The sequence below is a fragment of the Mobula hypostoma genome, chromosome 21, assembly GCF_963921235.1.
Source record: "Mobula hypostoma chromosome 21, sMobHyp1.1, whole genome shotgun sequence".
In the NCBI taxonomy this organism is placed as follows: Eukaryota; Metazoa; Chordata; class Chondrichthyes; order Myliobatiformes; family Myliobatidae; genus Mobula; species Mobula hypostoma.
The window spans coordinates 14,267,950-14,295,495 of record NC_086117.1 but is presented as its reverse complement, the minus strand read 5'-3'; the positions used below and the strand labels follow the sequence as shown (position 1 = coordinate 14,295,495).

The 27,546-nt window shown below is 37.1% G+C and overlaps 1 protein-coding gene and 1 long non-coding RNA gene across 13 annotated transcripts in view; one reads left to right on the top strand and one right to left on the bottom strand.

The window, feature by feature from the left end:
* The window catches only part of cntrl (centriolin), a 121,685-nt gene that overhangs the window by 42,132 nt on the left and 52,007 nt on the right, over positions 1 to 27,546 (bottom strand). For 7 of the 11 annotated variants that reach the window (XR_010021207.1, XR_010021206.1, XM_063073454.1 and 4 more), the window contains 16 exons: positions 27,199 to 27,378; positions 25,688 to 25,867; positions 25,449 to 25,565; positions 24,313 to 24,457; positions 18,925 to 19,067; positions 18,185 to 18,377; positions 17,542 to 17,852; positions 17,147 to 17,355; positions 15,347 to 15,539; positions 11,658 to 11,788; positions 8,540 to 8,680; positions 6,087 to 6,213; positions 5,505 to 5,669; positions 4,427 to 4,586; positions 3,907 to 4,022; positions 1,271 to 1,488 (listed from right to left, as the gene is read on the bottom strand). Coding sequence is in view for 9 of the 11 variants with exons in the window: in XM_063073454.1 (XP_062929524.1) it covers positions 1,271 to 1,488; positions 3,907 to 4,022; positions 4,427 to 4,586; positions 5,505 to 5,669; positions 6,087 to 6,213; positions 8,540 to 8,680; positions 11,658 to 11,788; positions 15,347 to 15,539; positions 17,147 to 17,355; positions 17,542 to 17,852; positions 18,185 to 18,377; positions 18,925 to 19,067; positions 24,313 to 24,457; positions 25,449 to 25,565; positions 25,688 to 25,867; positions 27,199 to 27,378 (2,729 nt within the window). In the remaining 2 variants the exon portion in view is untranslated. The remainder of the gene's footprint in view (positions 1 to 1,270; positions 1,489 to 3,906; positions 4,023 to 4,426; positions 4,587 to 5,504; positions 5,670 to 6,086; positions 6,214 to 8,539; positions 8,681 to 11,657; positions 11,789 to 15,346; positions 15,540 to 17,146; positions 17,356 to 17,541; positions 17,853 to 18,184; positions 18,378 to 18,924; positions 19,068 to 24,312; positions 24,458 to 25,448; positions 25,566 to 25,687; positions 25,868 to 27,198; positions 27,379 to 27,546) is intronic. The other 4 variants (XM_063073457.1, XM_063073456.1, XM_063073458.1 and 1 more) reach the window with 4 other exon arrangements.
* Positions 1,174 to 27,334, top strand: LOC134359802 (uncharacterized). 2 transcript variants are annotated; one of them, XR_010021208.1, is made up of 4 exons: positions 1,174 to 1,220; positions 16,578 to 16,664; positions 22,823 to 22,952; positions 27,213 to 27,334. It is a non-coding gene; the product is annotated as an uncharacterized LOC134359802 (long non-coding RNA). The 2 variants fall into 2 exon arrangements; XR_010021209.1 differs by lacking the exon at positions 27,213 to 27,334 and adding an exon at positions 23,227 to 23,275.

Below are 27,546 nucleotides of genomic sequence, written 5' to 3'. Positions count from 1 at the left end.
GCCTGCAGACAGACTTAGATAGTTTAGGGGAATGGGCAATGAAGTGGCAGATGAAATACAATGTTGGAAAATGTATGGTCATGCACTTTGGTGGAAGAAATAAATGGGCAGACTATTATTTAGATGGGGAGAGAATTCAAAATGCAGAGATGCAAAGGGACTTGGGAGTCCTTGTGCAGGATACCCTAAAGGTTAACCTCCAGGTTGGGTCAGTGGTGAAGAAGGTGAATGCAATGTTGGCATTCTTTTCTAGAGGTATAGAATATAAGAGCAGGGATGTGATGTTGAGGCTCTATAAGGCACTCGTGAGACCACACTTAGAGTATTGTGTACAGTTTTGGGTTCTTTATTTTAGAAAGGATATACTGACATTGGAGAAGGTTCAGAGAAGATTCACGAGAATGATTCCAGGAATGCAAGGGTTACCGTATGAGGAACGTTTGGCAGCTCTTGGGCTGTATTTCCTGGAGTTCAGGAGAATGAGGGGGGAGCTCATAGAAACATTCCAAATGTTAAAAAGCCCGAACAGATTGGATATGGCAAAGATATTTCCTAAGGTAGGGGAGTCTAGGGCAAGAGGGCATGACTTCAGGATTGAAGGACGTCCACTTAGAACAGAGATGTGGAGAAATTTCTTTAGTCAGAGGGTGTTAAATCTGTGGAATTTGTTGCCAAGAGCAGCTGTGGAGGCCAAGTCATTGGGAGCATTTAAGGCAGAGATAGATAGGTTATTGATTAGCCAGGGCATCAAAGGGTACAGGGAGAAGGCAGGGAGTGGGGATGACCAGAAGAATTGAATCAGCTGATGATTGAATAGCGGAGCAGACTCGATGGGCCGAATGGCCCGCTTCTGCTCCTACATCTTATGGTCTTATTGGTGATGTTTGTATTGCATCACAAAAACAGCACCTCAAATAATTCAACACTCCCTCAGTACTGACTGGTCTAGAAAGTTAAAGAGTGTTAAATGTGGCCCTGCCAACAAACATACAAGTTCATTTTTCTACTGAGAGATATTGATTCAGCACTTCAAGCTGGCTTCTGTTCTAGATTTGGTCTTCTGGGTTTCTTTAAGGTTCATCGTGATTTAGCATAATGGATGAGACCAAACAATTAATCATTGCCATGATAGATAATGTTTAATTAGCCCAACACTCTAAGCTCAAGGATTTGCAACAGTAAACGTTACTTGAACAACTAGGCAATCTGGAATATTTATGGTAAGCATTATTGAAAATTATCTAGACTGATAACTTGCCCACTTCCTTACCTCTTTCTTTGAGAAAGTTTGTTCTCCAGCACAAGGCAATTCTCCCCAATGTGTTTTTTCTCTTTATCGAGAGAGTCAATACTGTGCTGAAGGGAATTTTTCTTTGTGGTCAGCTGGTCTACCTCTTGCTGCTCCTTCTCAATACTCTGTTTCTGATGTTCTATTTCTGCTTGTTGATTCTGCGAGATACGCTGCAAATTTTCCAGTTCACTCTTCTCCTGCAGTACAATTGCATTTAATATGCATGGTGAAACTGAATGTGGTAACCAAGGTAGAGCAAAGTCCTACTTAATCTGAGTATCTTTTAGTTAAACGTAGCATTACACACGGGTTATTTCAAAGAATATGCATATATTTTGTATCTTATTTTGTAATTATTTTTAAATCAATTAAGTGGCTATTTGGGAATAAAAATTAAATATTTTAAAGACAACACCTATAGTAACATCAACTACTACAAACTACTGGAGGAGAGGATAACTTGTTTTATGCATAACACTAACATTTGACCTAAAGATGTTGAGCACTGGCACTCCCCAGGGATGTTCACACTGCTAATACATGACTGCCTCACAGGATTCAGCTCAAACCGTATTATTGAGATGCAGATGACACAACAATGGTCGGCCTCATCAACAAAGATAAGTTCAGAGAAGAACTGGAGCGGTTGGTGGACTGGTGTGAGAACAACAACCTAAGGCTGAACGCGGAGAAGACCAAGGAAATGATTGTGGATTTTAGGAACGTGCAGATGAACCATGCCCTCTCTGCTCATACAAGGATCCTCTGTAGAGGGAGTTAAGTGCACCAAGTTTCTGCGAGCTCACATCACGGATGGCCTCACCTAGTACCTCAATATCTTCTCCCTGAATAAGGCGGCACAGTAGTGCCTCCACTTCCTGAGGAGATTGAGGCAAGCGAGGCTTCCCTCCAACCCCATTTTAATGGAATTTTACAGAAGCACCATTGAGGGCTCTTGAGAAGCTGCATCTCCATCCAGTATGGGAGTAGCAGAGCATCAGACCAGAAGTCCCTACAAAGGATTGTGAGAATGGCCAAGAGGATTATAGGGGTCTCCCTAACATTCATCAGGGACTTGTCAGGAGTACTACGTATGCAGGGCCCTTAGTATTATCAATGATCCCACCTAACCATCCAACATCCTCTTTGACTTTCTACCATCAGGCAGAAGACTGTGTTGCATAAAGACAAGCTTCTTCCTTCAGGCTATGAGGCATCTGAATTCCTTGTCACATCTCATTTGAAGTGTCACCAAATAATTTGTACTGTACCTTACAATATTTAATTTATGCACTTTGTTTATCTATGCGCAATTCATTTGTAGATTTAATTCTTGCTTTCCTAAATTATGGCGTTTGTGTGTACTACTGGGCTTTACACCCCAGTCCAGAGAAACATCTTGTTTAATGGTAGACATGTACATAATTAAATGACCATTCACTTGAAAGACCTAAAATAAGCAATATGCAACTGTGAGCACCTCAATTTTTTCATGTAGATATAAATTTAAGACTTGAATTTATAAGACACATCTTTTGCGCTAATTAGAAGTGCAATTGCACAAAAATAATTATCTATTAAAACTGACTTTGCAGGTCCCATGAAACAACTAAAGCAAAAAGAAAATGTTGTCTCCACAGACACTTTAACTAATATCAGTTATCACAAAAAGAACTAGCATAAAAGCAAACCTGTTAAGTCTTTAATTATACTAAAAAAGGCATTACTCAGAGCTGCCTGTGCTAAAAAGACAGAAGAGAATACGTCGCAGGAGTACAGGACAATAAGTAAGGGTGGTGGGAAGGTGGGAGGAGAAGTGGACCAAAGGAACCGATTCCTTGGGAACGGGCATGGACTTAGTGGCTGAACAGTCTTCTTCCACTTTATAGATAAAGGTTTGATAGGATCTTGACAATTTCATGAAAAAAAAGCAGTAGGACAGCTCAACAAGAATAAATATACTTAAAAGAGGTTGTTCGGGCTCAGAAAAGTCACTAGAGGGATGTATCCTAGTTTACTGAACCTGCAGTGGCTTTGTTTACAAAATTCCACTTCTTTTGAGATATGGAGCTTACACCAAATAAACTGCAAATGGTGCACACTTGTTCAAAAATGTTACATACCCAGTAACCACAGGAGTATCTGTATAACATAGATGGTAGCAAAACACTTAAGTCAAAAATCCAGGACTAAATTAATTGACACTTAGAAAAAAGAATAAACAAAAGCCAGCAGAGTTCACCAATGAGGCAATGGTTTCAATTATTGCAGTGTTTCAGAAGTAATCTGGCAAATGCCACAAAACATACATTAGCCAAAGTACAGTAATCGGGAGGGGATGAATATTGACCATGGAGACATTAAAGTGGTTAAAAGATAGGAAGCAGATAGAGGTAAATGGGAAGTGTTCAGAGGTTTCCTGTAGGGATTCAGATAGGAACCTCAGCATGTTCTTTATCATACAGCAAACTTCCCAATAGGCTTGTTGGCTCTTAGTACAACTCATAAGACATATTCCAAAAGGCTGCACTTATGATGTTGCTACACAAGGAGAATTCTTTTTTTTTTATATATAGTTAATGAATACAACAAATTCTGTAATGCAGACTACATACCCCCTGCAGTACTGCTTGTGTCCTCTCCAGTTCCATGATTTTCTTTTCATGCCGCTGTTTCAATCCCAAAAGTGCATCATTTTCTAATTGTACCATTTCCACAACATGTACAAGTTCTGGAGTAAAAATTATACAAATCAAAATTTAATTAGACAGACTCAAGGAAAACTATGGACATATAAACGCACAAATGAACATTCCTTAAGATTATTTTAACACTGACTTTAAATTTTGAGTTATTATCTCTCTCTTATGGACGCTTCACTCAAGTGAAGACTTGAAAATTACCTCTTTTACTGTTTTTCTATTTGCACAATCTATAAATAATATGGAAGAAAGCTGCCTTTATTTCTACTTTTCCAACAATTAAAATTTTAAAAATAATCCATTATGCAAACCTTATTGCATCACACAATGGAAATCAGGGCTTATTCAAGAACATTTTCAGGTTCAAATATTGTCTAAAGTTTCCAAATTAGTACAAGCACTTTAGTATCTGCTTAATCTTGGGAAATCTAACCTGTCTTTTGCTTATTTATCTGTACTTGGATGCTCTGGAGCTTGTCTTCCTCGTTTTTCACTTCTTGTTTTGTTAAGGAGAGGCGTGAATTCTTTTCAGTAATCTGAGCATTCAGCTCTCCTTTCCGTGCACTCATCTCCTCAAGCAATGCCTTCAGCTGCTGTGTAGCAAGATTTTTTGTTTACTAGTCATTAAAAACATTCAAGATTTTTTTTCCAACATACACACACACACATCAAAAAAGAAAAAGTGCAATAATCTCAGATAAATCAACATTCATGGAAAGACAAACAACATCTCATATTTTAGATTTAATTATTAATCAAGAACACTGGTTTAAAATTCATATCCTTTGGATATAGTCACAGTAGTTCATTGCACCATACTTCAAAAATTGAGTCCCAATTAAATCAATGGAACCAAATTCAGCTGAAGAGTACCACCGTAGACAGGCTAGCATTTCTGGACATTACACTTTTGGTTAGCATGAATAATTCTGGAGAGGAATGAAAGTCCAGCAATGTTTGCCCTGATATTTGGAAGTAACTTCCTAAATTTACCATGCGATTTTATGGACAAATTGCAGTATCTGTTTTGTTTCTTCATCAATGTTGATTTGTCCCTAGAGTAATTTCATCAACCTTAATGGAGGCTAGAAGATCACATTTACTGGCAAGATTGCTCAAGCGCAGCTTGATCTGAGGGACGTAAACTATTGGCAGGGTCTGTGAACTTCGCAAGTTTTCGACGAACAGACAGCTTACACCAGCTCACAGGGCTGTCCAAAAGTGGAATGGAGACACCTTTAGTCAAAACTAAATGCAATGAATAAAATCCATCCAAAAGCAGCAGGCCAGCAAGCTGGGTTATCCGATAATCAAATATTATGTAACAACTTAAAATACCAAATCTACACTCTTATTGAGCTGTCTTATCATCTTGAAATTGGTACAAGTGTGCTGAAACAGAAATGTACATAAACAACTGTTCATTTGAAGAAAAACACTACTTCAGAAATATAGTATATAGAAAAGTATTCCATTAAAATTGCTTTTACCAACCAAATACACATACTGACCTGAATTTGACATTGCTTATCGACCTTCTCTGCCTCGCCTTCCAAAAGAACCTCTGAGAGGCTTGCTTTTCTCTTGTCAATGTCACTCTGAAGGAAGTTAAGCTCCTCTTTTTTTTTACCTGAACATTTGTCCAACATCATTAATTCTTCCCTCAGCACTTTAACCTAATAGCAAAGGAACAAAACACACCATATCACTGCAGAAAATCCTCTAATAAATTGCTTTTAGTCGTTGATCTAAGTTTAAAACATGGCATATAATTAAGTCTGCTTTGCATGTACCATGTTTACTTATCACCCCCCCCCAAAGCTTTTGTCCCCCCTCAGGTGATTATCTATCCACAAAACCTTCCCATTTCACAAAGGGGATACACAGGTGATCAGCTTTCAAATCTTCAACGATACCAATCTGCTACCAGACATAATGAAGTGAGTTGTTTTTCTTCAAAAATCATTTCAGAATATCCCAACTTCTTGCATCTCAATGTCTTAAGAATAACTATTGCTATTATTTTAACTAGATCAACTAATATCCTGATTAAACTCACCCCTGGCAACTGAAATTAGATTATGCACAATTACCTTGCTATTTAGTGTTTCCAATTCACTCTTTTTATCCTCTAGCAACATTGCTGCTTCTTCCAAAGTCTCCAGGTGCTGTTTCTCTTTAGTTTCTGCTGAAAGAATCTCTGCTTGCAGTTTTTCTAGACTGAATGATAAAAAGGCCAATTAGTAAACTTAGTGACAAAATATAGCATGTCAGTTATGCTAATAAATTAATTATCAACTGCTATTAACCCAAGAATAAGCAAGACTTCAAATTATTAAATTGTTACTGGACTCAAATTTTTAAATTAATCATTTTTTCTGAAACTGTAATAAGTGATCTGCTGAAGGAACTCAATGGGTCAAGCAGCATCTGTGGAAGAAAAGGAATTGTTAATGCTTTTGGTTAAAATCCCGCAAAAAAGTCTCAAGCAGGTATTTTGTTGCTTCAAATTCTTGTATCTGCAGTTTCTTGTCTCCAAGTTTCTTTTAAACCTTGAACAGAGTTCTTAATTTATATGCAAAAAACTAAGACGTTTAACTACTGCCTGTGTGCTCAAACATCGGGTTTCTCTTCAGTAATTAGGAACAATGCATGCTGCAGCTGAAAAATAATTTTCTTGAATGCCTGCAACAATGTAAGTAACCTTCTTCAACAACGGAAGTGTGAGAAACTCAGATTCTATATTAAGTAGTCCTTGAATGCTGCTATTCTTGTTCTAATCTCTCATATAAAAGTCTCAATTTCCCTTGGTGTCTTAGCATCACCCTACCCAGGCTGGAATCTTACCCCAATTGCCCAAGAACCACAACATCCAGTTTTCCAGTGCAATCTATTGGTCACTAATCTTTCCAAGATCTTAAAGCTTTTGAGTTTCTAGGCTAATGAGTTGAATATTTTGGTTTTGATGCTAGGTTTATTTTGCAAATCAAATCAAAAACACATTAAATCTCTGCTTTCCAGGATACTGAAGACAAAAATGTGGCCAACAGAAACACCAACATTTCAGGGACCTGCTTATTAATCTAATTAGAAGGAACTGTCTCATTGAGTTTTCAGAATTGCAGGGAGCACTCGGTTTGGCCAGGAATTAATATATTTCATGGTGTTGCCTGTTTATTGGGCAGGGAAATGGACATAGAAAGATACCTAAAAACAATAATTATCTCTTAAAGAGAAGGTTCACTCATTTGAAAACTTTGAAAGATTCTACATTGGAAAATTCACTGAAAACTTCATTCACACTCCTATAATCTTTACACCACACCACTCCATCTGCTTTGCAATAAACATTTCACCTCATCTCACATAATGCCTATGAACCATTCTAATATGACAGGTACATCTTCTTTTGTAAAATAAAACCTCAAAAATATCATCAACACGCTTGCACCTTCCATACATACTTTGACTATAAGGTTGCCTCTGCAAGGAAGGAAAAACAGCCTGGACGCTTCATGAATCGAGGCAAATGGAAATTCATGATCTTAAGATGAGAAAACCTGCAAATGCTGGAATCTAAGCAACACACACAAAATGCTGGAGGGACTCAGCAGGCCAGGCAGCATCAATGGAAAAGAGTAAACAGTTGACGTTTTGGACTGAGACTCTTCATTCATGACCTTAATAAGTGGCAGTGCTGGAGGAGCTATTGCACTGTAGAGGTCGGCTATATAGATTAGCCTGACGTGACTAGGTTGTAAACACGAGGAAATCTGCAGATGCTGGAATTTCAAGCAACACACATAAAAGTTGCTGGTGAACGCAGCAGGCCAGGCAGCATCTCTAGGACTAGAGATGCTGCCTGGCCTACTGCGTTCACCAGCAACTTTTATGTGACTAGATTGTATCTGTAGTTTTAGAATGTATGCACAATCTGATAAATCCTGCTGGCTTGGATAAGGTTAGGTGCTGTGCTGGCCCAGCTCAGTGCTTTTTCCAGACCAGGATCATTTGCATACTGAGAAAGTAATTTTCAGAAAGTTAAGATTTTTAAGTGCATTTGTTTGTATATCTAACCTTAATAAAATCAATAGCATGTCTGAGATTGTTACATTAATGGCAAGAGTCAGGTTCGGTAAGGAAACCATCAGATCCCAGGTTCTGGTCAGGTATTAACTTTTAAATCTGATACATCTCTCCTTATTTAATAGTTCCTTTCTTATTTCTACTTTACTCTGCATGACAAACCAGTTAATTTCACTGGCCTTTACATTAAGCTAACCCAATTCCATTTTGCATATACATTACTGTGCAGATTAGAAGAGCATGGTGAAGCACCAGCATGCCAGGACTAGCATCATTTATACAGTAGGTGTTGGAGGCAAGCATCACGTACCAGATCTGATGCGGTGGAGTTAAAACCAGACACTAAAAGGATCAAGGTATTGAAGTTGACTAAGAGGCTTACGAATCCAGTAACTTCTAACAGAACCCTAGCTGAAAACTGAAGGGTGAAAAATATCGTTTTCCAGTTTTAATCACATACCTTTCAGTCATGTTTTCCATATTTTGTACAAGTGTCTGCAATTCTAAATTTCCTGTGGATACTTCTTTGTTAATTTTGTTCAGCATACTCTCTTGTTCAGCTTTTTGTTGTTCCAGGTCTTTCAAGTCATTCTTCATTAATCTACGAAAAACTTGCTGTATTACTATAAAGGGTTTACCTTTTGCATATCTGACCTCAGCTGCTTGAGCTCATGGAAATCTTAATAAATGAAATTAAATACTTGCTCCATAGTGACAACTTCCAAGTATTAGCAAAATAAGTATAGTTGATGTGACTAAGGCATACTTAATTCTTATGAGCTCTCAGAGGAAGAGGACTATAACACCTGCTGGAATCTCATGAGATATTGATTAGGATAGCCAGCAGCAGTAATACTTGGGAATATTAATATGCAGGTACAGCAGGCGGTGAAAAAGGCGAATGGTATGCTGGCATTTATAGCGAGAGGATTCGAGTACAGGAGCAGGGAGGTACTACTGCAGTTGTACAAGGCCTTGGTGAGACCACACCTGGAGTATTGTGTGCAGTTTTAGTCCCCTAATCTGAGGAAAGACATCCTTGCCATAGAGGGAGTACAAAGAAGGTTCACCAGATTGATTCCTGGGATGGCAGGACTTTCATATGAAGAAAGACTGGATGAACTGGGCTTGTGCTCGATGGAATTCAGAAGATTGAGGGGGGATCTGATTGAAACGTATAAAATCCTAAAGGGATTGGACAGGCTAGATGCAGGAAGATTGTTCCCGATGTTGGGGAAGTCCAGAACAAGGGGTCACAGTTTGAGGATACAGGGGAAGCCTTTTAGGACTGAGATTAGGAAAAACTTCTTCACACAGAGAGTGGTGAATCTGTGGAATTCTCTGCCACAGGAAACAGTTGAGGCCAGTTCATTGGCTATATTTAAGAGGAAGTTAGATATGGCCCTTGTGGCTACGGGGATCAGGGGGTATGGAGGGAAGGCTGGGGCGGGGTTCTGAGTTGGATGATCAGCCATGATCATAATAAATGGCGGTGCAGGCTCGAAGGGCCGAATGGCCTACTCCTGCACCTATTTTCTATGTTTCTATGTTTCTATTACAGAAGGAAAATTCTGCATATATTGGAAGTCTGGAATAAAAATATAATGTTCTGTAAGACCGTAAGAGATGGGAGTAAAATTAGGCCATTCAGCCCATCAAGTTTGCTCTGCCAATTATTATCCCTCTCAACCCAATTCTCCTGCTTCTCCCAGTAACCTTTAGTACCCTGATGAATAAAGAACCTGTCAACCTCCACTTTAAATATACCCAATGACTTGGCATCCACAGCATCTGTGGCAATGGTTTCCAGGTTCACTACCCAATGACCAAAGAAATTCTTCCCCATCTCTGTTCTAAATGGACATCCCCCTGGTCCTAGACTCACCCTGTATAGGAAATATTCTCTCTACATCCACTCTATCTAGGCCTTTCAATAGTTGATAGGCTTCAATGAGATCCCACTCATTCTTCTAAAATCCAGTGAGTATAGGCCCAGAACTGTCAAATGCTCCAGATTTATTAACCCTTTCATTCCTGGAATCATGCTCTTGAACCTCCTCTGGACATTCTTCAATGCTAGCAGATTTTTTTTTTTAGGTAAAGGAACCAAAACTGCTCACAGTACTACAAGTACTGTAAGCACTCAGGCAACCAGAAAACATCTGTTTTGAGACAATTAAATACTAGATTGAAACATGGCCTAATGATACATAACAATGTTTATGAGCAATGCATGATACAATTCTTATTAGAAAAATTAGGAAGCTCTTGTGAGGTAAACAAAGATAATGATTTTCTTTCAAGTGTCCTCGTTAAACTGTTAAGACTTGCATTCATGGAGATACCTGGACATGGAGAGGGAGGGGCTTGTTGGAAATACAATAGCATATAATCGATGCTTGGATGTCACTTCCATTATTTTGGTTCCTGCATCTGTGTCCTGTGGACAGGGTGGGTCATTCATGCAGCCTAGTGCAGGAAATACTTCAGGTAAAATACTCAGATCCATGGAAGAATCTAGTCTCATGTGGTAGAATTATGCAGCAATAAGACCCTGAATAAAATGATCACCGATGCACTATATTGTTGAATAAATTACCTTACCACCGTTCAGACAATTTTTAGCTCAAAAAATTTGATGTAAAGCTGCGGGGTGGAGGGCAGAGGAAGCACATAATCATAAAAAGGAAGATCTGTGTTAGGATGGACAGCAGGAGAGATTACTCAAAAGCATGATGATTCAGGCAAAATGGAAGAATGAAACAAGTATATGGAATAACAGATGTGTAAAAGAACTAAGTGGAAGAAAAACAGGTTTTTTTGAAATTTGAACTCAAATGTTCATCTTAAAAGTTTGTAAGATGTCTATCTGAAAAATGTGGTGTTGTTGGAGCTATAGAGCTTCACTGGAACCAAGTAGAAAACTGAAAACAGAGGCTAGAAGATTGCTGGAGGAAATGAAATCAATGACCCAGTTTCAGAGATAACGACTTGACATTTCAGGAGAGGTATGATGTGTTAGAAGATTGTCATTCAGCTGTCAAAAAGTAAGAGCAAACAAAACCAGTTCTATCCTCGACAGCAAATTTGATGGTAACATTTGTAAAGTTAATCAAAAATACAACAAATTAAAATAAATCTAAATGCTTCAAGGGGATATGGCATCCTGATGATACATTCTACATTTCATTCAACTGGTGAAAAAAACACTTCTAAAAACTTGCATTTTATTATTTCAATATAGTGTCATATGCATTGACATGCTACTTTACGTGAGCACAGGGACCCAGCAAAATGTTTTAAACTCCTTTTGTGAACATCTGATTTTCCTAAAGTTATTAACATTACATAATCTCAGCTTTCCTGAATATTCTGAATCCCAATTAAATTTACCTCTTCTGCATTTAAGACTAAAATCAATATCCACCCACTCAATATTAATAAGAGGATATAACTGAAGCTCTTCATTTTCATCCCCAGAATCTATTTAGTTATTTACCACCACTATTGAGGATTTCACGCAATCTGTTTAAATTATTCAAAGTATCTGTGATACAATTTGGAACTCTATTTTGTACCTGAGTTGCTTGTCAGCCATAACTAGTTTAACTGCAGTGTCATGCGCTCTTTGCTCCAACTCTTCTGCATCTTTCTCAGTGTCTACCAAGCGTTTACTGGCATCATCGCATCGCTGGATTATTTCTTTTGACTGTAAAAATAATCAAAAAACTGATCTGGTGTCTAATTGGCATAGAAATAATTTAATGAGTTAAGATAAAAGCAAACTGTAAGCAAGTAGACTGAAGTTCTTGAATTCAACAAAAATCAAACTTCAGATGTCCAACAAAATGCCAAAAACACTCACTTGATTAAACATAGAAATATAGAAAACCTACAACACAATATAGGCTCTTCGGCCCATAAAGCTAAGTCGAACATGTCCTGATCTTAGAAATTACCTAGGGTTACCCATAGCCCTCTACATTTCTAAGCTCCATGTACCTATCCAGGAGTCTCTTAAAAGACCCCATTGTATCCGCATCCATCACTGTCGCCGGAAGCTCATTCCACGCACTCACCACTCTCTACGTAAAAAACCTACTCCTGACATCCCCTCTGTACGTACTTCCAAGCACCTTAAAATTGTGCCCTCTTGTACTAGCTGTGTCAACCCTGGGAAAAAGCCTCTGACTATCCACATGATCAATGTCTCTCATCATCTTGTACACCTCTGCAAGGTCACCTCTCATCCTCTATCGCCCCAAGGAGAAAAGGCCGAGTTTACTCAACCCATTCTCATAAGGCATGCTCCTCAATCCAGGCAACATCCTTGTAAATCTCCTCTGTATCCTTTCTATGGTTTCTACATCCTTCCTGTAGTAAGGTGACCAAAACCGAGCACAGTACTCCAAGTGGGGTCTGACCAGGGTCCGATATAGCCGCAACCTTACCTCTCGGTTCTTAAACTCAATCCCACGATTGATGAAGGCCAATGCACTGTATGCCTTCTTAACCACAGAGTCAATCTGCACAGCAGCTTTGAGTGTCCCATGGACTCGTACCACAAGATCCCTCTGATCTTCCACACTGCCAAGAATCCTACCATTAATGCTATTTTCTGCCATTATATTTGACCTACCAAAATGAACCACCTCACATTTCTCTGGGTTGAACTCCATCTGCCACTTCTCAGCCCAGTTTTGCATCCTATCAATGTCCCGCTGTAACCTGACAGCCCTCCACACTATCCACAACACCCCCAACTTTTATGTCATCAGCAAATTTACTAACCTATCCTTCCACTTCCTCATCCAGGTCATTTATAAAAATCACAAACAGTAGGGCTGCCAGAATAAATCCCTGTGGCACCCCACTGGTCACTGACCTACATGCAGAATATGACCCGCCTATAACCACTCTTTGCCTTCTGTGGGCAAGCCAGTTCTGGATCCACAAAGCAATGTCCCCTTGGATCCCATGCCTCCTTACTTTCTCTACAACATCTGCAACCCTCCAATTCTCCGGAACCTCTCCTGTCCCCACTGATGATGCAGAGATCATTGCCAGAGGCTCAGCAATATCCTCCCTCACCTCCCACAGTAGCCTGGAGTACATCTCGTCCTGTACCAGTGACTTATCCAACTTGATGCTTTCCAAAAGCTCTAGCACATCCTCTTTCTTAATATCTATATGCTCAAGCTTTTCAGTCCACTGTAAGTCATCCCTACAATCACCAAGGTCCTTCTCCGTAATGAATACTTTGCTTCAGTATTCACTAAGTACCTCTGCCATCTCCTCCAGTTCCATACACACTTTTCCACTGTCACACTTGATTGGTCCTATTCTCTCACGTCTTATCCTCTTGCTCTTCACATACTTGCAGAATGCCTTGGGGTTTTCCTTAATCCTGTCCGCCTGGGCCTTCTCATGGCCCCCTCTGGCTCTCCTAATTTCATTCTTAAGCTTCTTCCAGCTAGCCTTATAATCTTCTAGATCTCTATCATTACCTAGTTTTTCTGAATCTTTTGTAAGCTCTTTTTTTCGTCTTGACTCGATTGGTTCCTGTACCCTACCATCCTTTCCCTGTCTCATTAGAACGTACTTATGCAGAACTCCACGTAAATATCCCCTGAACATTTTGCCACATTTCTTCCGTACGTTTCTCTGAGAACATCTGTTTCCAATTTATGCTTCCAAGTTCCTGCCTGACAGCCTCATATTTCCTCTTACATCAATTAAACGCTTCTCTAACTTGTCTGTTCCTATCCCTCTCCAATGCAAATGGTAAAGGAGATAGAATTGTGATCACTATCTCCAAAATGCTCTCCCACTGAGAGATCTGACAAGGTTCATTTCCCAATACCAGATTAAGTACAACCTCTATTCTTGTAGGCTTATCTACATACTATGTCAAGAAACCTTCCTGAACACACTTAACAAACTCCACCCCATCTAAACCCTTTGCTCTAGGGAGATGCCAATCAATATTTGGGAAATTAAAATCTCCCACCACAATAACCCTGTTATTATTACCTTTCCAGAATCTGTCTCCCTACTTGATCCTATTGGGTGGTCTATAAAAACATCCAGTAGAGTTATTGACACCTTCCTGTTCCTAACTTCCACCCACAGAGACTCCGTAGACAATCCCTCCATGACTTCCTCCTTTTCGGCAGCCATGACGTTATCTCTGATCAACAGTGTCATGACCCCACCTCTTTTGTCTCCTTCCCTGTCCTTTCTGAAACATCAAAGGCCTGGCACTCTAAGTAACCATTCCTGCCCGAGTCTTCCAAGTCTCTGTAATGGCCACAACATCATAGCTCCAAGTACCGATCCACGCTCTAAGCTCATCGGCTCTGTTCATAAAACTCCTTGCATTAAAATAGACACATTTCAAACCATCGGTCTGAGTGTGTCCCTTCTCTATCACCTCTTAGGTCCCTATGAAATGCTCAGAGGGGAAGGGAACATATATCTGACGATGGAATATCATTAAAGGTGGTAGAAACTACGAAGGATAATCTTTTGATGCAGGGGCCGATGGGGTGGAAAGTGAAGACTAGAGGAACTTTTTCCTAGGAGCATCTGGAATATAAGGGCGAGAGCAGACCAGCAGTTATGAAAGGAATACCTCTTTACTTCACCATTCCCTCTTTCCACTAACATAGCCTGACCTGCTGGGTAATTCATGAAGATCTTCTTTTAACAGCTTTTATCTTCATCTGGTTGTTTTCTCTCTCAGTTGCCCTCATTTTACTGCTTCATGGTCCTTCATTACATGTCTTACTCTTTAACTGCTCTCAACCAAATAACTTTATCACCAGCTTATCCTCTGACAACACTGAGCTTACCTTATCAAAGATATTCTGTGTCTCCTATCTATTCCACCCTACCTTCTCTACAATTTAAAACTAACCCATTTTCTCCCTTTCTCAGTTCTGATGAAATATTAACTCTTCCACTTTCCAAAGATGCCTACTGAGTGTTTCCTACATTTCCTTTGAATATCTGGATGCTTCTCAGTGACCAAGGCAACAGTTCGAGTCATAAGCTATTTAACAATAACTTATTTGGTAAGAAGTTAATTCCTAATCTACAAGAACTGATATATTTTGGCATAATATTTATTATTCAAGAACTTGCATTAGTGCCAATGGCCTAAGCTCAGAGAAAAGCAAAGCTCTCAAACCACTTTAGCCAAACGAAATATATGTTTATCTGTTTGCATTGCTACGAATACAAAACAAAATGAAAGCAGACTTGCCTTTTCCCTTGTACTTTTGAGATCTGCCTCAGCATCCATTAATAATCTGTCTGCTTCTCGTAGCTCTGCCCTCCGCTTTGAGAGAGTCATTTCCACACATTCAATTTCATCAACAACATCATCATGCTTCTTTAGAGATTTTTCCACTTCGAGTTCATTCATGAGCAGATCTATGTGTCCATCTAAAAAGTCTCTGTGAAAAAAGTACTGACATTTTAAAGAAATGCAATTATTTCTCAATCCAGTACTACTAATAATATGCATATTTTCATGTTTACTCATAATTCTCTGAATGAACCCATCCCAAATGAAAGTAATTTATGTAGGAAGCAATGGGGATTATTTGAATTAAAGTCTATATGATTCAATGCCGTGTATTAATCCACAATCCTCGAATTTTATAATGTTACGACAATGCAAAGACAACATTAGTTCATCAAGTTAATGTATTTGGTATCTCATTTTGAGGTTGATTCAACAGATCTTGAAGTTGTGATATGACATATAGAGATTTTGTGATGGATTATTTTAATACAAGACAATTCTGAAAATAACATTTTAGGTCTAAGAAGACACGCAACCTTGATATTTTGCAGCTTAATACTTCAAAGTTTATCATAGCTGGCATAAAATGTAATGAATTTAAAAACATTGCAGATGCGGGAAGTCTGAAGTATAAACAAAAATTGCTGAAAACACTCAGTGGGTCATGCAGCACCTGTGCAAAGAGAAACACGATTAATGTTCGAGTTTAAAATCCCTTCATCCGAACATAAAGCAACATTAGAATGGCACATGTAAACCCACACATGGACCGAGAGACAGCCTATGCAAAATCCAAGTAACAGGATTATGTATCACAGATATATAGATCAAAATACATACAAAATTAATTGTAGTTAGAAACACTCAGAAGTGATTCAACAGAACTGAATACATTTACATTAATTTGTTTAAATTTAAAGTCATTGCCTCCTTTTGCACTTGTTATTCCAGTTAAAGTGACTGAGTCCATTTGTCACAGGTAGTTCACATTAGTAGCAGAATCATACAGGCTAAATGCCTAAGCAGCTTTCCTAAGTTGCCCGTGGTATATTCGTGGATAGGTCCATGGACATAGATGAAAAATAAGGAAAATATTTCTACTGAATTTCTGTGAACTTTCTGCAAAATTTACAGTGGTAGTGCTTCAGAAATTCAAAATTAAAAGCTCACAGTTTGTTCATCATAGAATCAAGAAACAGATTTCCCAACATCTAAGGAAATGTGTCTGAACTACTTGCGTCTAATGGACATTGCTGTGACTAGAAGAAACAAGGTAAGTTATTTCAGCTGAATATATCCAACTGCTTTTAATCACTTTCTATTGGTTCTAAGAACAATTATCTTTTTAAATAGTGTTTGGGTTTCAAAGCAATTCATGGAGCAGCTTCCCAATAAAGACGCTTGCACCTGATGACCTGGGTCAGTTTTGGTGGCTGTCTAATCAAAAGATGATCCAGGCCATTATGTTTAATTTTCAAATATATTTGTGCCATTTTTCCTTATTGCATTTACTAGAAGACAAATTGATGGAATAGTATTTAGATCTTGGCAAAAAAAAAGTCAGAATATTTTTCATGTTTGCTAAAATGGACCTGAATAATATGGTTTTAGTTTTTTGAAGCACCTGTTCAAATATTATTTGTATTGTTCTCAAAGATAAGCAGCAATTCCTATGAATCTTAAGAATGAATCTGAAGCATTTGCACTTGATTAACAAACTTCTGAACCTTTCCTTTAGTGATTTAAGTTTCTTACTTTTGATTGGTGCGCTTATGGACCACTTTGTGCAATTCCTCAACTTCATGCTCCAATTCTTCTCTCTCCTGCAGTAGCTCATAGATGTCATTACGAAGTTGTTCTATCTGCTCATGATGACGATCTATAGAAGCAGCTGTTTTTGAATGTTTGGATTTATGAGATCTTAAGTGTGCTATAATATCTTCTAGTTTACTGACTTCATTCTCCTATAGGATAGAGACATTAACATATAGTTGTGTCATGCACATCATTTTAAAAATGCATAAATCTAGGTGAAAGACTGCTTATTATGTTGCAACATTTTGCCTATTTTCAGTATTTTGTTCACATAAGGTTTTTAATCTGTTACAACTACAAGCCACGGGCAACACAGCACAGAAAATAATTCTTACCAGGTCATGGTGCTCCTGTACATTGCAGTGAAGATCACCTTCAGGAATAAGAGGGATGGTAAAGTTGACAGGGGGAGGTCCATAAACAACTTGTGTTCCAGGTGGTGGTGGTCCATAAAGAACTGTGCCTGGAGGGACAGGACTAACATTGGCTGGTTGTGCAGGTGCAGGTCCATACACTACAGTCCCTTGAGGCAACGGAGTACCATCAGGGTACATGGTATAAATGACTGAACCGGGTGGAGCAATAAATGTTTGCTTAGCTGTGCCATTTCCATCACTTTCGGTCCCACTATCTTCATCATCAGCTGCTGATACAAAAAAAATGTACAATCTATAAAACATCTATACCATTATTTTCTTTATCAGTATTGCATCTGTCATTTTTGATGAAATCTAATTATTTTTATATTAACATGTAATCATAATTTTGTTATTTGGGTATCTGATATTTTCAAATTCTAGATTATAAATATTTTTTGCATTTAGACAAAAAGTACTATCCAAAATACTTAAGAACAATATTATTACTTCCTTTCTAGTATGTTTCATAGCTTTCTTTAATATCAATCACAGAAAATATTTTTCATAATATATTATCCTAAACAAATGGGAACTTGCTTCCTTCTGCTATGTTTCATACCTCTCTGGGTACGAGTCCATTGTGAGGTACGTCTTATTGGTGAATAGACCCAATAACCACCTGGAACTGATGTACATTCTTCCTTGCCTCCTCTTCTAGGAATTGATCCCTGACTTGGGGATGGTGGAACTTGATGGAGGGAGCTAAATCCAGAATCTTTTGTGTGGCTGTTTTGAGATCTCAGGCTTGGTGGCTAAAATAAATGTGAAAGGGAAACAATTCAGTAACCCTGTCTACATACAGAATTCAACTGAATCTACACACCAATTAGCAGACTAATGAGTGCCCCATTGCCAATTCAGGATTAAATTCCATTCAACAATTCTTATGACCTTAAAGTCAAAGATTACCATACCAAGCTACAATAAACAAGTTAAGCATTGATTTCTCGTACAACTTTGCTTTAGGTTCTAGGGACTTTCACTCATAGCCCTTGACGAAATGATATGACTGCATATGCAAATAAAACCATGTAACAAAGTGACCTGACTGTAATCATGTAAAACGCCAAAACACTTCAAAATGCCGCTAATCCAAAACACAATTAAACAAAAGACATAACTCTCAAAATTGAGAATAGCAAAAGTGTTTATATTCGGGTGAGCAGGAAAGCCAAAAATTAAATCCATATTGTTAGAAATAAAATTTAAAATGAAATGCTTTTTACTTACTGGTTTGGTACAGACTAAAACCATATAAAGAATTGACAAAATGTACTGATAGCTTTGTATTTGCCTTACTTTTGGTGAAGATGGCATGAAGTACCAGTAACCCCTTCTTTTAAATGGATCCATCATACTGTTAATGTAGTCATTCTGATTGCTAAGGACATTTCTGAGAGCAGAGATTTCATTCATTAACTCTTCCATTTCACTTAAGTTACCTGAGAGACAAAACAAAACATTCATTGGTACAATGTAACCAGATAAGCTAAGAGGAGCCATCAAAAAGCTATCCTTTTGACTCAGAATGCATTGTTAATTACAGAACCGAGGCCTGGAGTGAACAAAGCAAGCAGCACATCGAGTAAGATATGTAATTGTACAACAAATAGAAAAGTCATTCCATCATACATCTTCCAGGATTGATTATTTTTTTATTGATAGCCCAATGATTCCATCAGTTCGATCCTGTGAATATAAAGAGATTGCTGTCTCAGATTACGCTCCTGTGCTCCTATCTTTAAATTTCCCTGGTCTTCTTCAAACAAATAGGTTTTGGCAATTTAATTTAACGTTGTTATCTGATAAAGATTTTTTAAGGTTTATGAAGAGACAAATTACTTTTTTTTGAACAGAATACATTAGAGGAGACTTCTAGTCTTATCAGATGAGATGCCTTTAAGGTGTATATTAGAGGACAAATTATTTCTTATACTCTAAGTATTAAGAAAAAAGCTAATAAAGAGAGAAGTGATTTAACTAATCAGCTGAAACAATTAGACCAAGAGTATGCCTTGGCTCCAGAGCCTGCCTTATATAAAAGACGTGTTGAAACTAAAACTAAATATGATCTCCTTTTAACCTATCCAATTGAAATCCAACTCCTAAAAGATAAAAGTTAATTTTATATTTATGGAGATAAAACAGGTAAATTATTGGCTGATCAAATTAAAACCTTTATAGCTAAACAGCAGATTAAAGAAATATGCAATGCTAATGGTGATAGGACAACTGATTATTTAGAAATAAATGATACTTCTAGAGAATTTTATTCTAAATTCTATAGTTCTGAATCTTCTAAGGATAACACTGTAGTTAACAACTTTTTAGACCAGCTAAACATTTCTACAATTTCTGCCGACAACAGAAAGTCGTTGGAACAACCTATTTCTTTTGAGGAAATTGTTGAGGCTGTGCACTCATTACATTTGAGGAAAGCTCCGGGTCCAGATGAATTTTCTGGAGAGTTTTACAAGATCTTTTCCTTACTGCTTATATCTCAGTTACGTTCAGTTTTTTTGGATTCATTCAACTGGGCAGACTCTCTCAATCTTTTTATGAGGATTTCATTTTCCTTATCCTTAAAAAGAATAAGGATCCAACTGAATGTTTTTCTTATAGACCAATTTCTTTGCTTAATATTGATACTAAGATCCTATCTAAAGTTTTGGCCCATAGGATTGAAAATATTTTACCATCTGTTAGATCTGATAACCAAACTGGATTTATCAAAAATCGATATTCTCACTTTAATATTCATCGGTTATTAAATGTTATTTATTCTCCTTCTAACATGATATTGGAATGTGTGGTATCCCTAGATGCTGAGAAAGCTTTCGACAGAGTTGAATAGAATTATTTATTTAAAACATTTAGAAAAATTCAATTTTGGACCCGTTTTCATTCAATGGATTAAATTACTTTATTTAGCTCCTTCCGCTACAGTTATCACTAATTCTCATAATTCCAAACCATTTAAGCTTCAACGTGGCACTAGACAAGGCTGTCCGTTGAGCCTTTTGCTTTTTGATCTAGCCTTAGAACCTTTAGCCATTGCCTTTCGAGAATCTAATGATATCATCGGTATTTTAAGGAGAGACACTATTCGCAAAGTCTCGCTGTATGCTGATGATCATTTCTAATGTTGAGACTTCATTACCCCATGTGCTTTCTTTACTCTCCTGTTTTAGCCAGTTCTCAGGTTATAAATTAAACCTACATAAAAGTGAACTTTTCCCTTTGAATAATTTGATACCAACAAATTGTAACCTTCCTTTTAAGATGTAAGAAACCAATTTACCTACTTAGGTGTAACAATTACTAAAAACTATGAGCGTCTATTTAAAGAAAATTTTCTTACCCTATTGAACCACGTAAAAAGGATACTATCAAATTGGTCGCCTCTTTCGTTATCGCTGACTGGCCGAATTAACTCTATTAAAATGAATATATTACCTAAATTTATACATCTTTTTCAGGCATTGCCTGTTTTTATTCCTAAATCTTTCTTTGATTCTCTTGACTCTATTATATCTCATTATATATGGAAGAATAAGCATTCTAGATTAAATAAAATTCATCTTCAGAAAGATAAAAAGAATGGAGGATTAGCCTTACCAAACTTTAGATTTTATTATTGGGCAGTTAATATAAGAAATCTTACATTTTGGTTACATTACATTAATCTTGAGGACTGCCCGATGTGGGTTTTTTTTTTAGAAGCTAACTCTGTCAATAAATTTTCTATTATTTCTCTTCTTGGATCCTCATTTCCTTTTTGTCTGAGTAAGTTAACTGATAATCTGGTAGTTAAACACACTATGAGAATTTGGATACAATTCCGAAAATACTTTGGCTTATTGAGACTTTCTCTTTCGAGTCCCATTTTTTCTAATTTTTTTTAAACCCTCTATGATTGATGTGGGTTTTAAAGAATGGGATAGATTAGGTAGTAAATGCCTTCAGGACTTGTTTGTAGAGGGAAGTCTTTTTTCATTTGAACAACTGTCAGCTAAATATGGTCTACCCAAAACTCATTTTTTCCAATACCTACAAAATAAGAGATTTTTTACGGTCTCAAATAAGTACATTTCCTAAAAGTCCTGATAAGAATCTACTAGATGTAATTTTTAATTTGAAACCTTTTTATAATGGATCTATATCTAATATTTATAATATGCTGTTGGGAATGAGCAGTATTCCTTCAGATAAAATTAAAAATCTTTGGGAACAAGATTTACAGACTTCAATTTCAGAGAAAATTTTTAAATTGGTTAACACTTCATCGTTATGTACCCGCCACTCTCTCCTACAATTTAAAGTGGTCCATAGGGCCCATATGACCAAGGATAAGTTGTCTTGTTTTTATTTAGCTATATCTCCATATTGTGATAAATGTAATAATGGAGAAGCTTCACTCATTCATATGTTTTGGAAATGCCCGAGTCTTGGAAAATATTGGAAAGAAGTATTTCAAACTTTCTCGATACTTTTCAAAGTAAACTTTAAGCCTAATCCTTTGACTGCTTTATTTGGTATTGTTGGAGGAAAGGATATTATTTTGGAATCATCTGACTTGCATATTTTGGCTTTTATTTCTCTTATGGCCAGAAGGACGCTCTTGCTTAAATGGAAAGATGCGGCCCCTCCTATCCATGCTCAATGGTTACGTGATGTGATGTCATGTTTAAATTTAGAGAAGACTCGATGTTCAATCTCTGAATCTAGCCAAGACTTTCAAACATTGTGGGGACCTTTTTTTTTGAATTATTTTCAAAACCTTTGATTTGCTGTTAAAGCACAGATGATGACTAATAATTTTTTTTTAAAACGCAAACAACAGGAATTCTGCAGATGCTGGAAATTCAAGCAACACACATCAAAGTTGCTGGTGAACGCAGCAGGCCAGGCAGCATCTCTAGGAAAAGGTACAGTCGACGTTTCAGGCTGAGACCCCTCTTCCTAGAGATGCTGCCTGGCCTGCTGCGTTCACCAGGAACTTTGATGTGTGTTGCTGTAATAATTTTTTTCCCCTTTTTTTCTTTACTAATCAGTTTCGGTCTTGGTAGTGGGTTAGATATATTTTATATAATAAAATTACTAAATTTCAATGTTACAAATTAATCTCTATGAATTAATTAAGTTATGGTATTCTTGCACTGTTGTAACTATATGTTATAATATGTGGTTTTGTCAGTTTTTTTCAGTCTTGGTCTGTCCTGTGTTTTGTGATAATCACACCGGAGGAAATATTGCATCATTTCTTAATGCATGCATTACTAAATGACAATAAAAAAGGACTGCGTGTCTTCATAATCTAATATAGGGTAAGGAGTCTTTATATGCGATTTAGTATAATCTATTGATATATCTTCTTGTACTCTATTTTTATATGTAAGATTAATAATAAAAATATTGGAAAGAAAAGTCATTTGTCATTCTCTAAACTTGAACAATTACTTCATACTTTGTCTTCAGTGATATTGTGCTTTTTGTATAAAATTAAAATATAATTGTGCTGACTAGATAAATACACAGAGAAATAAAATAGATCTTTTAATTAATATTAAAAGAGACTAACATTTTTAACTTGCTTCATAGGCATGTAGTTGGTGGTATGGAGCCACCTTAACTGCGAAAGCATAAATCAGGGAGTCTCTATGAAGATATTAGTCTGCCAGGTCAGCAAATTTATTACCCACATCTTTAAAAGGTTCTTGCAAAAGTTTATGTAAACTAAGTTACAATGTCTAAACACAGTAGAAATTTAATACACTTTAAAACTTACAAGTCTCAGACAAAAGTAAATTATTGGTAATTTTACAATACGTGGAATTAAATTACCTATAAAGTCTGCCCAATCAATAATTTAAAAAATTACCATAATTAAAACCCACTAGTCTTTTTCACACAAAGAAAAATGGCGGGAGGAGAAAATGGCGACGCGCCTGCGTATGCGCAGCCCTCCGGTGAAAGATGATATCGTATCTGTTAAGTAGGGGCCGTGGACAATTCTGATTTGATGGAGAATGGACATGAAAGCACAGAGGAACATCCGGAGAAACTTCTGAAAGCCCGTTTACTGCTGTCGTTACTGTGTGGTCGGGAATTTTTCGGAGGGTAGGCCTCAAAATCCCCGGCCTTGTCTACTTTTGGCGACCGAGAAGGAGGTCGAATCATTCGGACAGAGATGGTGCTCAGTACTCGGTGATGGAGAGCTGATCAGAGCTCGAAGTTTTCGGATGACTCAGAGTCGGATTGTGGTCGGCATGGCAGGGGGAGTTTTTCTTCCTTCTCCCGTCTGCGTGAGATGTGGGACATTTGAGAAACTTTCAACTTTACTGTGCTCATGGACTTCTTCATCAAGTTATGGTATTATTGCACTGTTGTAACTATATGTTATAATTATGTGGTTTTGTCAGTTTTTTCAGTCTTGGTCTGTACTGTATTTTGTGATATCACACCGGAGGAAATAATGTATCATTTCTTAATGCATGCATTACTAAATGACAATAAAAGAGGACTACGTGTCTACATAATCTAATTTACAAAGGAGAAAATATTTTGCTGTTATGTTCATTGCAATATTGAAAATTTTAGCACTTGCGAACATATGTGCATATGTAAAAACACATACACAAACTTAATCACAAAGTAAAATAAAAATCAAATTTATTTGCAACTTACCTTCTCTCATATGATTGAGATGATCCTGAAGACACTTCACTTCTGCACTTTGTCGATTTAGAGCTCGACCTAGTCTCTCAATTTCTAGCTGTTGGGCATTCACACTATTTGCTCCAAAATCAAATCCCTGGACTTCATCTAGAATCTAAAACAGTTGTTAATATCCATAGATACATAATGTCATAAAAATTAGGTCACTACATTCTTTAAAAGTCTTGCTGCTTGCAAATACATTTAACATTCTCCATGCACTTATTTAATCAACTTCAATGAAACATAACCAAAACAAAGGAATAAAAATTGCGGGTGGAGGAGAGGGAGAAAAGAGTATTAGCAGTAGTTCTTTGAAATTTAAAATGATAGTTCTTTTGCAACAATAGTCAGTTACCTGAAAAAGTCCTATTTGCCATTGATGGCTGAAATACAAGCCTTACTGAATTAAAATATTGCTAAATTCCAATGATTCACTTTAGAACAGGAAAACAAGACAGTTTAGTAATATACTGTATATATTTTCCACTTCCAGTATTGCAATTCAAATCCTGTTCGGATGAATGACTAATTTCTATAATTTCAACTGGCTGGTTATTTGATAGGTGACCTTTTGAGCATTAATTTATTTTTCCAAAGGTCAAGAGTACAACAGGATTACACACTGAATATACCCTTCAGTGCAAGGACACAGGATATACAAATACTTACTATAAAGAACCACATTGGGCTCTTTATTTGGCTGCCTCTATTAAAATAAAAAAAAATCAAATAGCACATTGTCTCAAATCATAATTTTGAAAATATATTAATTGCATTAAATAATAACACAGAAAGTGAATCCAGACCAATAGATTTGTACTGACGTTAATAATAATCCTATAGACTATTTAGTTATCAGTAAATACTAATGACAACTACTCATACCACCGGGCCCAGACTTCCAAGGTCAAGAGAGTGACATGCACCAGTGCAATGGCTTTTCTATTTTAAAAACTCACCAGCACAGGTTTAAAATTCTGTCATCATTGATTATGACAAGACAACCAATCAATAATAATTTCACAGATTCCTTCTATCCTACTTTCATATAAACCTCAAACAACAAAAGATGGATACTCTTTATATTCATCCTTTGCCCTCACCTGGTTTTCTTTGTCCTTTAATAGACTTTGCAGCAGCTCAATTTCAGCCTCTGCTTTGGCAAGACCTCGAGCTGCCCGAGTTGCCTCAGCCCGGAATTTTTCTGCTACCTCCGTTTCCTAGAATGAAAAGTGTGATCCAAAGCAAAACAAAGTCATAGTAAATATGCTTTGATGGAACATTTAGATAAATTTGAAAAAAGAATTCCTGAATGGGAAAAATATTCTGCAAAGACTGTCACCTCTGTCCTTTCTTGGTTCAGTTTGTGAACAGTTCCCTGAAAAGCTTTCAGGTGGTCCCTGGCGGTGGAAAGTTGTCTGGCAGCCATCTTGTCAGAAGCAGCCATGGTTGCTTTCAAGTCTTTCACCTCTTTCTCAAGATTACATAACTTCAAATGAGTTCTTGCATCCTCCATTTTACTCTTCAATTAAAAGTAAAACAATGTGAATCAAACAAAGCTTTTTCTAAAGAATCAATAGACTAAAAAAAAATTCACTAATTCTACAAGAAATACAACTACTTTTAAAAAATCAGAATAGACAGTGGAGACACATATGGCTGCTGGAATCTGGAACAGCTCAAGTAACTTAGTGGGTGAAGCTGTATCTGTGGGGAAGAAGGAATTGTTGAATCCATATAGGTGCAGTGTTTACATGGGGTTGCTAGATGTCCACATTCATTTACACTATAAATCTATTTCTACTTTGAGCAGAATTCCCAGCAAAAACATCCTGAATAAAGCCAGCTCCAGTTTATTGAAGTAATTTCAGACCGTTCATTGTTTAATTAAAGGGCACTATAAATGTTAGGGCAATCTTTATCAGACAATGATCCAGTAATTTGAATTTTGCAATTTTACCCATTGTCCATACGTCTACAGTGTGTGACATCCCTCAAATGTAGTAGCCAGATAAATGACCAAACTCAGATCAACGATGGCAATAATTTGCCGGTCTTTGTAACATTGTACTTTTCACTACTTGCATTGCCATAAATAATATTGGTATTTCCTTCATCACTAAATAACAGATTGAACTTTCCCTTGTGGCTCTGATTCTGTCTTTTTATCTTTATGCATTCATAACATGTGAAGGTAGATATCACAATTAGCATTTATTACCCATCTCTATTTGCTCTCAAGAAGATGGTGATCAGCTCATGCATAATCTTCTGCAATCCACATGCTGACTGGAACAACACAATATTGCGACTGTAGAGAATTCTAGAACAATAACCTCTCCAAGTCATGACTGAACGTGATCTGGAATACTTGCAGACTGTGGAATTTTAATGTCCCTGCTTTTCTCATCCTTCTCAAAAGAGGTTTCAAGTTTGAGAGATGCTGATAAAACACTTGACAGGGTTCTGTAGTGAATTTTGTGGATGGTGTACGATAAATTCACCAAGGCAGTGGATCACTTTCAATCTGACTTACAAACTGTATTTGGCAAGAATTTGGAAATGTGTCACTGCAGAGTAGACACTGTACTCTCAGATGTATAGCTTTTGTGTTCCTGGTATAGTTAAGTTTCTGGTCAAATACAAACACTAGTATGTTAATAGTAACAGCTTCAACAATGATGTCAAGGTTTGTAAAGGAGTGAGGGTTGATTGACACTTCACAAAATGAGCTTTGCTTGTCATATTGTTAAGAGCTGTTCAATCAAAAGTGTCTGTGGCTTTTTTTTGATGGATGTAATTTAAAGTTATCATGTTTGGTTTTAAATCACATAAACTAAGTAAAATTATTACCTTATTTTCTTTAGCTTCGAGTTCTTGTAGAAGTTTATCCCGATTTTCATCTGCCTCCTGGAGCTGCTCGTCAGCAAGAGCCTGTAACTCTTGCATGTTTCTCAGTCGCTCCTGGAGACCTGCTATCTTATTCTTCAGCTGCTGTGCTTGAGCTTGACTGATCTCTTTCTCAGATTTTATCTGTCACAGAAACCACAACTATTGTAAGGAAAGGAACCTTATAAAATATAGGATCATTTGAATCCAATTACCACAGCAGAGAAAGCAGTGTTTTGGAAAAAGATCAATGCTTACCTAAATAAAAATATTAAATAACATGAAAACAATAAATAGTGGTGCAATTTTTTT